Consider the following 15,926-nt stretch of genomic DNA (forward strand, 5'->3'; position numbering starts at 1 on the left):
ACAGCCCTGAAAGAGTGTCTTGGTACAAGGAGGGAATCTTAACTTACACAAAAATCAATACAGACAAATGATGAATGTGCGTAAAGTACAGATAATCAAGTGGTAGGAATGTTTAAACAAGGGAGCTTCTTCTCTCTCTCTCTCTCTCTCTCTCTCTCTCTCTCTCTCTCTCTCTCTCTCTCTCTCTCTCTCTCTCTCTCTCTGTGTGTTAATGACTTTGACTGTGACGGTGTCATCATGGTGGTGTGTGTTGGTTTTGCATCCCCAGATGAGGCAGGGCCAGGCCCAGTGAAGAGCAAATATGATGCCCTTGACTTTGACACCCTGTTGAAAGAGGCCCAGAAGAGCCTGCATCGCTGACCCCTCTTCCTACCTGCTCCCGCCTCGGGAACAGATGCCCCTCCTCTTCCTCAGTTTCTGACTGAGCTTAAGCCTCAGAACCTAGACGGAAACACCAATTCACCTCTTAATGTTTACATATTTAACATTGGAATAAGAAATGGACCTGGTCATTTTCAACTGAGGATTCCTCTGCAAGGAAGCAGGGATCAGAAGGGAGAATGAAAACAAAACAGCAATGAAAACAGAAGAAGAATTTCTCTGAACAAACAAAAGCTGCTTCCTGTCTGTGCTCATGGCATCATTGTCACTGCTATGTGAACAAACTGGTGGTCTAAAGACATGTGTAGCACACCTTGCTATCACTCTATTGGTTGTCGTGAAATGTGTGTCTGCGTTGTATCCCCTTGGTCACTATTGGTGGAAACTACAAGCTGTGTTCGCCATGAGGTTGTGCTGTATGTGGTTATGAAAGACCTGCTTCATTTTAGCAAAATCTGTCAATGTTAAACACTGTGTGTGTTATGAAAATACCAGAAAAACAAAACATTTGACTTTAAAAAGTTTACAACAAAAAAATCATGTTTTGTAATTTTAGTGCTTCCTTGATTTAATCTATGCATACTAATGAGGTAAAGTCTCCTGCCCTTGACTTTCTCTCACTCTGCCATGCCATTGGCTAAGCTGCTGAAAGCACATGCTCCAACATCTATGATTGGCTCCCTCTGCAGCTCAGGGAGGAATTCTTCCTGAATGGGAATTGTAGAGCGACATGTACAGAAGACACAATTAAATTTGACATCGGGACTAGAATTAGGGAAGCATAGCATAACATGTAGGGCCCACGGTAAATGGGTTACCAGAGATTTTCACCGTCAACTATTACACGCACACAATTAAGAACAACATAATTACAAACACATTCTGTAGTAGATATGTATTCACGTAATGACTCTGAATACGAAATGTACCGTGACCATGTCGTTCTGCTTCTCAAGTATGAAGGATTGCAGTGTGTGTCTGTGAAGCAGCATTAGCCAAGGGAGAGAGCTTCCAATCCTTTCACTGCAGACCCATACACTTGGCCTGACCATCACACCCCATTAGAGAGGAAGATGATGCAGAAATGAGTGTAGAAATGTGATCTGTGCTAAGGTACTGTACCAAGAGAGCATCTCTACCTCATATTCATCCCTCCTATCTTTCCTTTGGGAACTCTCTCCCTCATTTTTCATAGCTCCCCGCTCAGTCTCTCACTTTGGTTTCTAAAGTCCGCTTCTCTGGTGGGTAAACGGTAGCTGGATCATCTTGGTTTTCCTAGCCGCGTGTACCAATTAGGGTGATCGTTTTTTGTGTCCAGTCTCGATGTGTGTTTTTGTGGGTCTGTTTGCTGTCCGTGTCTCGTGGTTAGGGCTGTCGTTGCCTTGGCTGGGGGGGGGGTTCAACAGTTTGATTCTTGATTCTTTCAGGGACCCCATTCCCATGCCCCAGCCACCTCGTTACTTTGCAGTTGAGCCCTAGTGTGAAGGCAAGGGGCTCCCTACCATCCTAGCTTTGGCAACCCTTTCCTTTTCTAACAAATTACCAAGCCCCCATCCCCCTCTCTTTCAATAACTCTGTAATACACATGAAACTGAATGTTTACATCACTGGATTCTCCTTCAACTTTATTAGAACGCACACTAAGTACAAAGACGCCTTATTCAGTGTTGAAAGAGTAGCCTATCAAGATGTTTCTTCCTGGTTAACCCTTCTAAGGTTACTGGAGTAATTTCCTGTTATACCGCATACTGATTGAAAAACAATATATTCTCAAACATTCAACCTAATCTTGAAAAGCTGAATGAGTTATTTGTGCTTAGTATGTTTACTATGAAAGTTAGAGAATGTGCTGGTTTACATAAAAAAAAACTATGATATAATACATGTGTATAGCACTATGCCTTGTGTGAAGATGAAACGTGTTGTTGTCTCTGCAGTGATTTGTAGATGAGGGTGGAGGGTCCCAGGAATGCTAATCAGTCAAAACAAGGTGTAGGTAATAACACTGAAAGATGCAAGTAAACAGGAAGAAAGGGAAATTACTTCATAAGTACAACACTGTTTTAAAAAGTATCCCTTTAGATATATTATATATTAGAAGGCTCTATTTGTTTGTTTTCTAATAATTTTATATTTTTGATGAGTTTTGTTTTTTAAAGCAATTGAGATGCAATACATAAATCTTCGAGACAGCCTTTCTCAAAGATGGACGTGGTTATTTAAGTAGTTTATTGTTGAAAATACGACGGGGTAATCCTTGAAACAGATCCTGTACTGTAAAATATAAACTGCTGTAAAAACAAAACATTAACATTACAGTAACACTGTGGTGAGTAATGACATACATTAAAAACGTGTATCAAAAACAAAATAATATATAATAATAACAACATAATACTGTGCCCCTTGACTGAAATTACAACCATTAAGACTAAGTATATTATTGTTATTGCAACATTTTGATGGTACCGGTACGCAAGTTGTTTAGACCTGATTGCTTCGGCGAAAAATTGTACAAATATATCAGAGGTACAGTAATTTGTGAACACGTTTCTCTCAGAGTTCTGTGGAAGGGAAAGGAAACAATTGTTTTGTGATTTGAACCCTGTTTCAATATTTTCTGACTACTTCATGACTGTGTGGGTGCTTCCATCAATAGAGTAAAATAACAACTGACGAGTCTCATTTGGAGAGCCTTAATGACACAATGAGAGGGATGATCAAAGCTAACACTAGCTTTTACTATACTGTTTTGACTCTTTTCAAATCTAATGTGTTTTATCAATTACTGGTAAAGTAATTAAAAAGTTTTTCAATACAGCCATATTATTAAAAAAAGTATAAACATATATATACATATGAATATATATTTGTGTGTTCGTGTAGATATTTAGATGATTATATACTTTCTTATAGAAAACTTTGATGTTGACCATTTTCCTCAGTATTTTCAGAGCACTTCGAATGAACTGCTGTCAACCTTGATTTTGTAGATTGAGAGAAGAATCCAGATATCCAAATTATATATAAATAATTATATATAATAATTATTCCAAAGGGAAACCCTAGACAAAATGCAATACTTTCTTTCCACTCTTCCGAAATGGCAAGAAACAAACTGGAGAGGCAAAGTAGACCAAAAACCGACAATTTTATGTTGGCTTCAAATCAAAGCTTGAGAGCCTCGTCAGATTGATTTCAGAGATGTCATAATTTAATCCCATGTCCCACTGAATCTCATGTGTTGTCTTTCATTTTAAAACCTCACTACAATATTGAGTCACCCAATAGAAGTCCTTGCAATACTGGCCGTTCTCTGGTTTTGTTATTCCACTGGTTGGTCTTTTCACAGTTCTTTGTGTGTCTATTTGTATCCCACTGGAAAATGAACAGAAACATCAGAAAATCTGATTATTGCGATGTGATGACATACAAGAGAAACCTGCGGTATCTGTAAACTGTCACAATCTTGAAAGATGTGAGTGATCTATGGTGGAAGCAATTTGACATTAAAGGGCATACATTGTACATTTAGTTGCGTTTTTCATCGCTATAGGTTTTGTCAATTTACAACTAATGACTATCAGATTTACAAAATGATTTCCTTTTTTTTTTAATTAGTTTTTGGTAAATGGTAAATTCTGCTAGTAAGATTTTATATTTTTACATGTTTTTTTTATACACCACTTAGGTTTTATGTTTTTCTCTGTTTTGTGTTATTTCATCTTTGAAAATGTGGAGACAAACTGCATTTCAGTATTTTTTAATTGTTTAAATCTACTATATTTAATATAACAAATATATATATAGTTGAAATTATCTTGTTATAAATTATATTTTAATTCATGTAAATAGTTACAAATTAAAGACTATCGCTTCCTTTTAAACTAAGTACATTTCTCTTCAGAGATTGTTTACATCATTAAACAGTAGTTGTTTGTCATATAATGTAAAAAGTAAATATATTCATTGATTTGCCTCAAAAATAAAAAATAAAATCCTCATGTACATTCTGAAGTGTCATTTACTGTTATATAATACCCAGGATAATAATAATAATGTATTCATTTATGAGATGCTTTTATCCAAAGCAACATGCAGGAGGAGATTTGAATCTGCAACCTCTTGATCTGCTTTTAAATGCTCTACCACTGAGCTCTACCTTGGGAGTGACTAGGGCAAGACTAGTGAATCATGTTCACAGCTAGTTTGATTGATGTGTCAGTGATTGAAAAGAGGAATAATGTTTATGCTTCCATATTGTTAAATCAATTTTTTTTAAAGCTAGATAAATAAAAACACGCTACTTATTCAGTGATTTTGGCCACACAGCCAGCTCAAGGAAGTGAAGGTTAAGTGAAAGTAAACAGGATGCCAAGCTATATTTGGAGTTTCATACAGTAACAAAGTTTCAATTCATCTTTACAGTGTGTATTGTATGTAGATTCATGGATTTTCATGACACCATTTCATTAATATAATTTATTTCCACTCGTCTGTGATTGGATGATAATCCCTAACCGTGTATTGCAGCTGTACTGTAGTTCCTGTGAGTAAAGGGATTTACAGGACAGTGCGTACTGCAGCATCTGCAGCCTTGCTTAATGTCTCATTGCACAACTATACTAACAGGGCATTATCTACTACAGTTTTCAGTGTCTCTCCATACATTAGCCTTTCTGCATCCTCTCATCATTGCAGCCGTTTTTGACTCCAGCCTCTCTTTACGGCAGCCTCTCTTGACTGCAGCCTCTTCTCGCTGCAGCCTTCTCTTGCTGCAGCCAATCTTTACTGCAGCCTCTCTTTACTGCAGATTCTCCTTACCGCAGCCTCTCCTCACTGCATCCCAGGCTCTAGCTTCGTCAGAGCTGAACAAGCATGGCAGAGCACCATACCCATATATGGCAATCCTGACAGGAGTGTGACGTCACAGAGGACCCGGGCAGCATCACAAGCCACCACGAGCTGTTGACGTGTACAGTGCGCGCGTGTGACTGTAAAGGATGTAGGGTATGTGTGACGCGCTCCACTAAGGCTCTTCCACCAATCCAATCCTCCACTGCCAATCACCTTTCATTCTCCCCGCTCAAATAGGTCACTCCTCCCCCGTAGCGGCGCTCTGTGTTGTGTAACGTCATGTATGGGCCCTCTGGGATGCCGAGCACACATTCTGGCTCAGAGACACAAACACATAACGTGAGCTCTTTTTACCTCGCTTACACACCATCCGAAGGGCAGATGTTGCAAGTATTGTGGTTGTAATTCCTTGTTCAGGTTGGTCGTATCCTTATAAGATAGGGTTGTACAGTCGTCTTTCTAATTTGATAAATATGTCTGTCATTTTTTACAGTCTAAAACACATTTACTAATGATGTTCAGGGATACACTTCAGCCAATACATTTTCTTACAGGAGGGATTGGTAAATACCATTTAATATTCTTTACATCATTTACAAGCAGTTACTATATTGTACTGCAATGTACTCAAGACAAGATTAACGCAATATAGAGATTGAGAGTTGAAAGATTTGACAGAATTTCATCTTTCCTACCACACTGACTAGGCTTTGCTTGACATCAGGCAACTAGTGCACCTCATGTACCCATTCTGACACAACCTCATCAATCCAGCAGTGTCTACCGACTAGCAGGCTGTTTCTCTAGTTTATGACGCAGGTCTTGGACTGGGAAGAAGCCTGGGCTGCACTCGCTGTAGATAAGAGGGAGAAAAGACTGCAGAGTTAATATGTGACAGTCTGTGCATCTTTGGTTGTATATGCGTAGCATCCTTTTCAGCTAAATGAACAACAATAGCGCCCTCTGTGGTCAGGAAGGGGAGTGTGCATGCCTGCGCGAGGGCTGCCATACCTTGTTTGGCTGCCATGGCAGCAGTGGCGGCCTCCTCCTTGGCCTTCTTGGCCTCTTCCAGGACGGCCAGCTTGGCCTCGTGTTCCTCCTTCAGGGCGTTCCACTCCTTCCTGTTGTTCAGCAGGCGGTCCAGCATGGGCGTGATTTGCTCGTGGAAACGAGAGAACTCCTTGAAGGATGAACGGGAGGGAAGGGGTGCAGGGATGAAGGGATTAATGACTCAGATCAGTTAGTTTGATACAATGTGCAAATCAAAGCAATTTTGATGAAAGGGAAGCAAGTTAAATTGGAGGGAGATGAAGGAAGGGTGGACTGACTTAATTCACTACCACGGTCTGCTATGATTAAGTTACCGTTGACAGTCAATGCAGTGAATGGTCAGCGAAGAATGCTTGAGTGTGCTGTCTTTGACTCACCTTGTAGACAAAAGCGCACACAAAGTCAATGAAACCACATTGCAGCTTGGGAAGGTCAGCTGATTTGTTCCTGTCCATCATGGGCTAGGGGAGAACAGGAAACACAATCGCATGTTCAAAACACGCTCTCTGTCCCCCTCACGGCTAACTATTGTTTGATTCTTTCATCAAATGTGGCAAGCAGGCTATATCTCAGGGTTATAAAATCCAGTATTTCTGGTGTAAAGTTATACATCTGTGTCACCGATCCAAGGACAAGTAGATTGACCCGGTTTTAGACTTGGACTCAAACTTAAGCAGTTCACCATGAGTCAAGAGTCCAGTAATATTACATATAAAAAATCCTCACTACACTCCTACTCAATCAGATAGAGCTATGCAGTCTGAGACATGTGAGTCTAGAAAGTTCAGTCCAGATGTAAGCTAATGAAGACCACCATCACCGTCCATTCAGTCTCACAGCACCAGGTGTACATGACCCCCTCACAAAGACCTCTCCTCCCCCCTCTCTATCTCTTCCCATCTCTCCCCTCTCACAATGGGTTGCTGCTCCAGCACTGTTCTCTCCAAGTCACCCTGCTCCCAGAACTCTGCTGCCACCGACAGCGCCACCTGCAGGACGACAGAGGAATAGTCACAAGACGCGAAATGCAGTTCCTTGGTTATTGTCAGTAATTAGCACTGACCTACCTCACCTGATTACGTACAAACTGACAAAGTTTAGACAAAACTGAAATACTTGCTCATTTATGTTCTCAAAGCCCTTTTCGCATGCAGCCTAACATTTAAATATGTCTGCGACCACGGACAACCTCACAGTGATACGGCTGACACATCACATGGTAATCAACTCATTTAGATATTTCGAAACACTCAGAATCAAGGGAGAGACCATGCCTTTCATTTACGTAGTAGAGGAAAGATGCTTTACAGACTACATTCTTGTCATTCCTTGACAGTGGGGATGTACTTGCAGCAGCTGTTATTTCTTATACAGTAGCCTACCTTGCTCTGGATCTCCCAAGGCTTGGCGATAGCTGAGAGATCACAAGCCGTCATCATCATTGCCCTGAAAAACATGTAGAAAACGGACTGAAAGTCTAGGCCCGTACAGACCTTCACCATGCTGATTGTATTTCTTGTTACGACTGCAGAATTGAAAGACTTTGTTCTTGGGTGCATGGTAAGATACTAACAAATTCCTACGTGTAAGTCAGTTTGAGTCCTTGGCAGTGGTTGTATGTTCCATCTGTAAAACTAACTCAAACTTGCCTTTTGAGTCCATAGAGCATCCACTGTGACTGTGGTCAAACTAAGTGAGAAACTTCTGTACATTACAATCAGTGTTTTAGCTAATCTTGTGTGTCAGGACCTACATCACAATCTCCTTGCGAGTTGTCTCCAGCATCATGTATTTAGTCCAGTCGTTCCAGTTCTCATATGTTTTGGATTGGTCCACAATCTTCTGGAACATCGTTCTCTTTCTACAATTGAGAAAGATCAAGTAATTTTAATCTCCTGCCAGTCTACCTTATGAATTAAGATCCATGTATAGGTACTAACTTGAAGTAGAGAGCCAGGTCAGTAGCAATGATAGCTATGTCCATCAAGTGGATTACAAGGTCGTGTTGACGACGACTCAGATTCTGGTAAATATTCAAGGCCTGGAAGAAATTAAAAGTGTTAATATTATATTATCTAAATGATTGTTGAATCCGCTTGATTTAAGTTTAGCAGCGGTAACCAAAAAAATAACGTATTGAAAATAGATCTGTCTGTAAACCTCATCTCTCAGCAGGGTCTTCCCAAACTCCAGATGGTGTCTCTCTAGGATGGAGGAACCATGCAGCTTAGCCAGAGGGTTGCCAGACCTGAGACACACAGCCAAGGGAAGGTGAGACTGATAGATTACCATATAACTGGATTTTCTTTTTTTACATAGTCATTTAAAATTCTATACTATATCTGGTTACAACGGTACCATTCTATTTAAGCCTCACAAATGCAAAATGTCTTCGTGCAACCCAGCAAACATCAACGCCTCATTCAAGAGATTATTGTTCTCTTCACCTCTAACCTAGATATCTTCAAATTGACCGGATCGTGGTCTCTAGCCTTACTTCATCTGGTAGAGGTTGTTGGTGCCTCTGTGGTCAATATCATGGCAGAAGCCTGCAGTCACCATGGCCATGGTCTCCAGGTCAGTGTAGTAACGCTTCAGGTCACCTGTCTAAGGAAGTTCAGAGATAATGTTGGTTCGAGAAATGCTACCAGTCTGAACAATTCTAATGAGATTTATAAAATGTGAGTTCTATAAAATAATTAAAGGAACTATTAATTAACTCAGAGGAAACTATTGTGTATGTGCCATCTACTATTGTAGACTTATGGGTGGTAAACTACCAACCATAAGTAAGGTGAACATGGTCTGCCCCACGTTGAAACCGTGTCTCCAGTTGTGGTAGGTGATCTTCCTGTAGCCCTTGCTGAGGGAGTACATAAATCTCACCAGAGTCTGATAGAAACAGGGAAAATACATTGTGATAATGCCGATTCCGAAAATGGATATGGTTCATGTTGCTGCAGTGTCTTAAAATGATTACTTGTTCATTAATGCTGGTTATATAAAGGTAAGACAAGTCTGTGTGTGTCAGTGTTTGCCGAGCAGGTGATCATCTTACCTCTCGAGGGATGTGAAACTTATCCACCACTCCCAACTCATAATACATTTTAATGCCGCACTTGACCAGATCCAGCTCAGTGTGGTTAAAGTCACAGAAGTGAAACTCGAAGATCTCTGATTTCTTGGAGTTGGGGAGCACCTCAGACTGAAGGAGGAGAGACAGGTCACATGTTTAGTAAGTTTAAGAGAAATAAGACTATGAATGTTTCGTAGTAAGACCCTAACGTTAAGAGCGACTGGGAATGAAGCAGGATATGGATGATCGTTTTTTGTACTTTTTACATTTTACATTTTAGTCATTTAGCAGACGCTCTTATCCAGAGCGACTTACAGTAAGTACAGGGACATTCCCCTGAGGCAAGTAGGGTGAAGTGCCTTGCCCAAGGACACAACGTCATTTGGCACAGCCAAGAATCGAACCGGTAACCTTCAGATTACTAGCCCGACTCCCTCACCGCTCAGCCATCTGACTCCCACTCCTACTTGTTATGATTGTTCAGGAAATGTCATAACATGACAGTTGTTTACCAGGATTTCTTCAAGTTCTTCCTCTTCACACTCATTCGGCTCTTTGCCCCATCTCTCCCGAGTATTCTGTGAAATAAAACACATTATCGCGCGTAAACTTTGAGGTGAGAAATGTAAATGCTGGCAAAGAAATAGTTATGTAAGTCATGCATCACCAACAAATAGTATTTAATGTAACTATTTTACACAGGCTGTATACACATCAATTATCATGCCAACACATGCTGACATTTCATAGCATGCAAGAAGTTAAATCTGTTGTGATTTTAATAAACCATCTTTGCACAGTACAGGATATCTACTTTACTCACCAAGACATTCTGTATCTCGTCCTTTCTGCACTTGACATGGTAGAGGACCATGTCCTGGAAGATGTCTTTCCTGTTTTCCAGCTTGTTCATCTTATCATAGGTGTCTGTATTCAGGACCGACCATCCCAGAAACTGGGTGAGAGACTAGCATCCACAGACATTGAGAGATGAAAGTGTGTGTGGGAGATGAAGGTGTGTGTGTGGGAGATGAAGATGTGTGTGTGGGAGGTGAAGATGTGTGTGTGGGAGGTGAAGGTGTGTGTGTGGGAGGTGAAGGTGTGTGTGTGGGAGGGGAGAGGGCCAGACAGAGACAAGAACACAGAGAGACAAGGTGAATATTTGATCAGTTATGAGTGAACTGCATATAAAGAGCATGCAATATAGTCTAACACTGACTGGAAAGGCAGTGTGCAACCAAAGGTGTAAATGTTTAAAACACACTTTTGGAGATATCTTGAGCATTCTGCAGTTATAAAAAGTAGAAAAAGAGTCACGATAACTAGTGGCTAATCAATGGTAATTCATTGTGAAAAAGATATCAGTCTTTGTTCCTTGTCAACCTAGTTTCCCTTTTAGCTAACTTTGCTGATTTAGGCTAATGTTAAGACCTTACCCCAAAATGGTTCTCCCAGCAACAGAGCCCTCAAGGTGCCTCCAAAAAAGAAATCTACATTTGAAACAGTGCTCTCTCTCTCTCTCTCTCTTTCTCTCTCTCTCTCTCTCTCTTATACACACACCGTCCTTCAAAGTACCTCCATCAATGTTTCATCCATTTCATCGAAGGGCTTCCCATCTTTCCTGTTATAGAAGGTGGCCACGCCCACAATCTCTTCTTTCTTGTTGACAATAGGAAGTGAAAGGACGTTCTTGATGGTCCAGCCACTGCTGTCTAGAGGTTCTTTCTGGAGGAAGAATAGAATAGAATACAAATCAACAGAACAGAATAGAACAAAGCTTGCCTTTTATTCTTTTCAACCTATCATTAGTGTTGACATTTTAAAATGTTGGCTGACAACAGTATTGTTAAATCGCTGCCATTGGATGGTTGACTGTAATTCAAATGAGTTCAAACATTGAGAAAGTCATGGTTGATGATCTTACTTGGAAGCTGAAGAAATCATCTTGGCCTGCGTTCATGATGTTACAGATCTAGAAGAGAAGAAGGACAGGAGAGGAAAAGAGCAGATAAATACAGTGTGGATGATCACATTTACAATAGTCTGAGACACATTTTTTTTCATCCCCTTTCGCCCTCAGAACATTCTCAAGTTATCGGGCCACAGGCTTTACAAGTACTCACAAGCGTTCCACAGGGATGCTGAACAAAGTTACTCCAAGCTTTACACAGTTGTCAAGTTGGCTAGTGGTGGATCTCTACTCCGACCTCGCTCATACGTGTGCATGTAGACGCCCGCGCATACGTGTGCATGTAGATGCCCGCTCATACGTGTGCATGTAGATGCCCGCTCATACGTGTGCATGTAGATGCTCACCAGCCCGTTCTCGGCCACGTACGTGGGCAGTCCGCTGGCCAGGGCCCAGTGGTCTGGTGTGGGGCCCCTGAGAGGAGCCCCAGAGAGAGCCACAATGATTAATACATCACCATGCATACTATAGTATACATCTATATACAGGACCTCGCAGAGGTATCACCCCTTTCACTCTGTTTCTGTTTTGTAGTCCTCGGTGAGACTGTGGACTACAAACATGGAGGCAGGTTGGAACTCACGGTATGACTTTGATGTCCTCCTTGCCATGCAGAATGTAGTCAATCACTTTGTAGAAGATCACTTCCTAGAATGACATGGGTTAGGTGTCAGAGTTAGTCTGTGCACAAGCTAATATTGTGAAACGCATCAACTGATCTGTACAGGTCTTTTATTGTTAAATAAAAGGGAACTCACTCTGCCATCAGGAGTCTTGGGCCCATCGTAAGGGGGGACCTCTCCCATCAGTACAGGCCAGAGGTCAAAGAATTCCTGAAATGCACAGACACTTGAAATATGAACCAACCAAGTTTCAATTGGTTTTTCAGTTGTTAAAATGTCATGATTAGTTTGCTCTTTGAGCCATTTGACTTGCTATGGTGTTTTGATGAGGATTTAAAGGTGCAAACAATTATACATCTGCTTAAAACAGAAAGTGTTTTAATATTAGGTTGTTTCAGCCCATATAAACATGCTTAACAGGAGCTCTGTTAGAGATTGCACATACCTTGGTCTTGGTCATATCAAGTAACCCCACGGAGTAGCGATCGCAGTTGAGAAAAGCTCTGACTGTGTAGAGAGCTTTGTGAAACTGCCTCTCAATGTCTGTCAGCTCCTCAAACACCTTGCTGGCCGACCACAGCAAAACCTGCAGCGCAGAAGTTCACAGGCTTGAGGTAGCGCAAGCCCGCATTAAAGCACAAGTGAATTGTTAAGGTTAAAACTGCTCAGAATTTAGCTTCTCAGCTACAGTGGAAGGTGTCTGTGAAAAGCACTGATCTCACCTGTCCCCTTCTAGTCTCACAGTTGTGCAGGTAGCTCAAATGAAACACTCTCAGTACCAGGTTGGCAAAGTTCAAGTACTTTTTTAAAGTCTGAAAAAAAGAAGAGATTTACAAAGATTGTCACACGGCACCATCGCTTTACTTCAGTCGTTCCAAAATGAGATGATGCCATGGTAAGAAAACACACAAACACTACATAGTATGTACTGAAAACAGTACAGTGATGAACACCTGTTCAGGTACCAGATGTATCAGCTTACTGTCTTTCATGGTATTTGCAATGAGTGACTAAAACTCAAACCACTGTGGTATGTGGTATGTACCTCATGTAGCGCTTAACATTTGAGTCTTATAAATAATGACAGTTTGGGGTATGTGGGAGTGGCAGGCAGTGGGAAGCTGGTTGGGATGCTTACCTCCTCGTCCTTTGCCGTGAAGTGGGGTCCATCTAGTTTGTTTACGGCCATCATCACAGCCACCATGTCTTTGCCATTCATAATGGGAGCAGCCAAAACGTTCTTGGTGCTGTACTCGGTCAAGGTGTCGACAAAGTCACTGTAGTGGGGGCTCTGACGGAGAATGATAGAGGCAGATATTACATATCTTCAAAATGAATTTAGAAGGACCTACACATTTGGTTGCTCATTACTTATTTTCTCTATTATCGGACAACACTCAAATGATCCTCTCAAAGGGAAATAATTATTCTCTGTACTGATGGTCTATCAAATCTATAACGAGAGCATAGTCCTTGGTAAGTAAAGGCAAACCAGAAGTACAAGCCATCCTTATTTTTGGAACATTGTAATCGAAAAGGTTACTTCAAAACAGGTTTAATGGCTTCCAACATCTGTCAGAAAAGCAACTGCCAAAAGTTTCTCCTGCCTTCTGACACTACACCCTACTACATTATGTTCATGAGCAAAAGGAGGATGATTGCCCAAAACCTTTCTGCACCATGGTGAATGAACCAGTCACAGAACCTGATGTGTGGGCCTGTATGTGGGCTGGGAATTGTTATATTCTAGATTTATGTCCAATATGCAATTCTAGGATTAACCGTTAATTGGTTTCAAGATAAAACAGAGAACACTGAAAGTAAACTACTCAACTATAGAACAAACAAAATGTGTTTGTTCTATAGTCTATAGAGCTGAGGTAGTGAAAATGGCTTTAGAGCCATGACCTTTAAAAAATAATCCTGGATCGCTCTAATTCGAATCAGATTATCAGGCTTTACCCCCAGCCAGTGAAGTAACACCTACTGTAGCAATCCATATAGGGCTGGGGGGGAGGGGAACTACCCGCTGGTAAATTGTACAGTAGACTGTTCCTACCCCACACACACGTCCACTGGAATGCTGGCTACCACATCTCTATCATTCTTTTAGTATGTGTCTGACCATTGTCATACCAAAATAGCATTTGAATGAGTTTCATGATTTTGCCTGGCTGTAAATATGATGTGATGTTTAAAGAGTGTGATTGCAGATGGATGAATTCAGCCTGTTTGAATACCTTAAAATTCTACAAGAGGAAATGTCATTCACTGTAAACTTTGATGCTACAATGAACAGTGATGACCATTCATGGAGAATGAGGAATTTCATAATAAAAATGCTCACATAAGACCTACAGTTAATTCTAAATAAGAGAAAGAAATGATGTCAGATACACTTTTGGGGAATCACAGACACAGAATGGTACTATGCTGCCCTCCACTGGTTAACGTTTGTACAACTTGAACATTTTGCTGACCATATAATATCAGTTAAAAAGTCTGTTTCACAAATCACGCCGATACCTCTGCTTGACTGAGACACGTACACACAGATTTAAACTCACACATGATGCCCGCGGTGCTACCTAAATCTCGCTCCCAAAAGTGACCCCTTGAGATGACCCCCCATCTTCTACCTGAGAGACATCAGGTACATTGAGCATCTTTTTGGTTGTGGCCACATGACCCAAGATGCCCGTGTCCAGGGGGTAGACGATCTCGCTGTCAGGCTGCACCAGACAGTCGTCGAAGGAGGAGCTCTTGTCCACGTTGAAGAGCCTGGTCGCCAGTTCGGCCGTGCCGTTGCGTTGCCGGTACATGAAGAGGCTCATCTTGTCCGACCGCAACATGAAGGAGAGGTGCTTCATCAGGTTGAAGATAGCCCTCTCCATCTGCACATTGTCCTGAATGTCCCTCATCAGGTCAAACATGATGTCACTCTCCTCCACGGCACTCAGCTCATGGAAACGACTCATATCAACCTAATGCATGGATCATATACCCAGATAAAGTGTGATTAAATAACAACTTGTTACGTGAAGATAAATCATACTTACGTTTCTCCACTTTGATCCAAACATTGCATTGTAGATGCACCAAAGATACTCATACAGGTCTTCAGATACATCCTACATGATGTATGATTCATTCATAATACCTACCTCCAGCTTCTTATTGTTTGACAACAAGTCCGAGATGACCTTGGGTCGGAATGTCTTGTCGTAGTACTGCTTGGCAAAAGCTGGGTTGCTATCCAGAAACTTCTGAGCCACATCTTTGTCCACAGCTGCCATGGTTACAGGCAGAACAGACCAACAGTGTTTTACTGTGTGTCTCTTGGTCTAAAGCCTCAGAGCTGGTGCTGTCTTCACTTTATTGTCTGTTCAGACCTATCGGTCTCCACATCCTGGAGGAGGCTAAGAGACAACAGGGATTATCAGGATTGTTTTAAATGGACATGCGTGTTGCTAATCTCGTATTACACATTGGGATTATGATATTCCCACATGATTACCCCTGGAGTGTTATAAAAAAAAGTAGTTGTTGGTAGTGGGTTAGCATATAAATGTAGATATAAGACTTTGCCTACTATTTTAAAGTCTGAAATATTAAATGTAAAATTATTGTACTATGTGATCATGACCGTATATCTGTCCCTAGCTCGCTAATTATCCACAGTATATCAAATGTTTTGATATATTTGATTTCTGTACTTTGCAGCAAGCTTGAAGCAGATTGCAAAAACTGAACACTGTTACTGTTAGATATTTGCATTTATTTGCATTTCTGAAGTAAAGTAGTTGGACCCAGACACTAGTCCATCAGTGATCAGTTCTGGTTACCCAGATCAGTAAAACCATTGGAGAACTGTAGCTTTGTGTTTAAAGAATTGGATGTGTCACTTCCTGTTTCTCTCTCTCTCTTACAGTCATCCTTTACCACATCTCTCTGAGGAATGAAGAAGTGA

At 41.1% G+C, this 15,926-nt stretch overlaps 2 protein-coding genes across 3 annotated transcripts in view; one reads left to right on the plus strand and one right to left on the minus strand.

The window, feature by feature from the left end:
• ppargc1b (peroxisome proliferator-activated receptor gamma, coactivator 1 beta) overlaps nt 1-4,394 on the plus strand; it is a 34,822-nt gene extending 30,428 nt beyond the window's left edge. The window contains exon 12 of the mRNA XM_062475843.1: nt 269-4,394. Within this exon, the coding sequence (XP_062331827.1) occupies nt 269-360 (92 nt within the window). The 3' untranslated portion in view covers nt 361-4,394. The remainder of the gene's footprint in view (nt 1-268) is intronic.
• Nucleotides 1-15,374, minus strand: part of LOC134032052 (rod cGMP-specific 3',5'-cyclic phosphodiesterase subunit alpha-like) — a 154,802-nt gene extending 139,428 nt beyond the window's left edge. The window contains exons 1-23 of one of the 2 annotated variants that reach the window (XR_009931979.1): nt 15,121-15,374; nt 14,596-14,940; nt 13,095-13,247; nt 12,679-12,768; nt 12,402-12,542; nt 12,092-12,166; nt 11,917-11,981; nt 11,681-11,747; nt 11,289-11,336; nt 10,940-11,089; nt 10,188-10,331; nt 9,877-9,942; nt 9,347-9,493; nt 9,073-9,180; nt 8,786-8,895; nt 8,449-8,536; nt 8,229-8,329; nt 8,042-8,149; nt 7,671-7,734; nt 7,203-7,277; nt 6,666-6,749; nt 6,250-6,418; nt 5,976-6,091 (exon numbers count right to left, since the gene is read on the minus strand). Coding sequence is in view for 1 of the 2 variants with exons in the window: in XM_062475844.1 (XP_062331828.1) it covers nt 6,042-6,091; nt 6,250-6,418; nt 6,666-6,749; nt 7,203-7,277; nt 7,671-7,734; nt 8,042-8,149; nt 8,229-8,329; nt 8,449-8,536; nt 8,786-8,895; nt 9,073-9,180; nt 9,347-9,493; nt 9,877-9,942; nt 10,188-10,331; nt 10,940-11,089; nt 11,289-11,336; nt 11,681-11,747; nt 11,917-11,981; nt 12,092-12,166; nt 12,402-12,542; nt 12,679-12,768; nt 13,095-13,247; nt 14,596-14,940; nt 15,121-15,252 (2,580 nt within the window). In the remaining variant the exon portion in view is untranslated. Of the gene's footprint in view, nt 1-5,796; nt 6,092-6,249; nt 6,419-6,665; nt 6,750-7,202; nt 7,278-7,670; nt 7,735-8,041; nt 8,150-8,228; nt 8,330-8,448; nt 8,537-8,785; nt 8,896-9,072; nt 9,181-9,346; nt 9,494-9,876; nt 9,943-10,187; nt 10,332-10,939; nt 11,090-11,288; nt 11,337-11,680; nt 11,748-11,916; nt 11,982-12,091; nt 12,167-12,401; nt 12,543-12,678; nt 12,769-13,094; nt 13,248-14,595; nt 14,941-15,120 lie in introns of those variants that run through there. The other variant, XM_062475844.1, reaches the window with a different exon arrangement.
• Nucleotides 15,375-15,926: the final 552 nt, after the last annotated feature.

This window comes from Osmerus eperlanus, chromosome 13 (genome assembly GCF_963692335.1).
Source record: "Osmerus eperlanus chromosome 13, fOsmEpe2.1, whole genome shotgun sequence".
Taxonomy (NCBI): Eukaryota; Metazoa; Chordata; class Actinopteri; order Osmeriformes; family Osmeridae; genus Osmerus; species Osmerus eperlanus.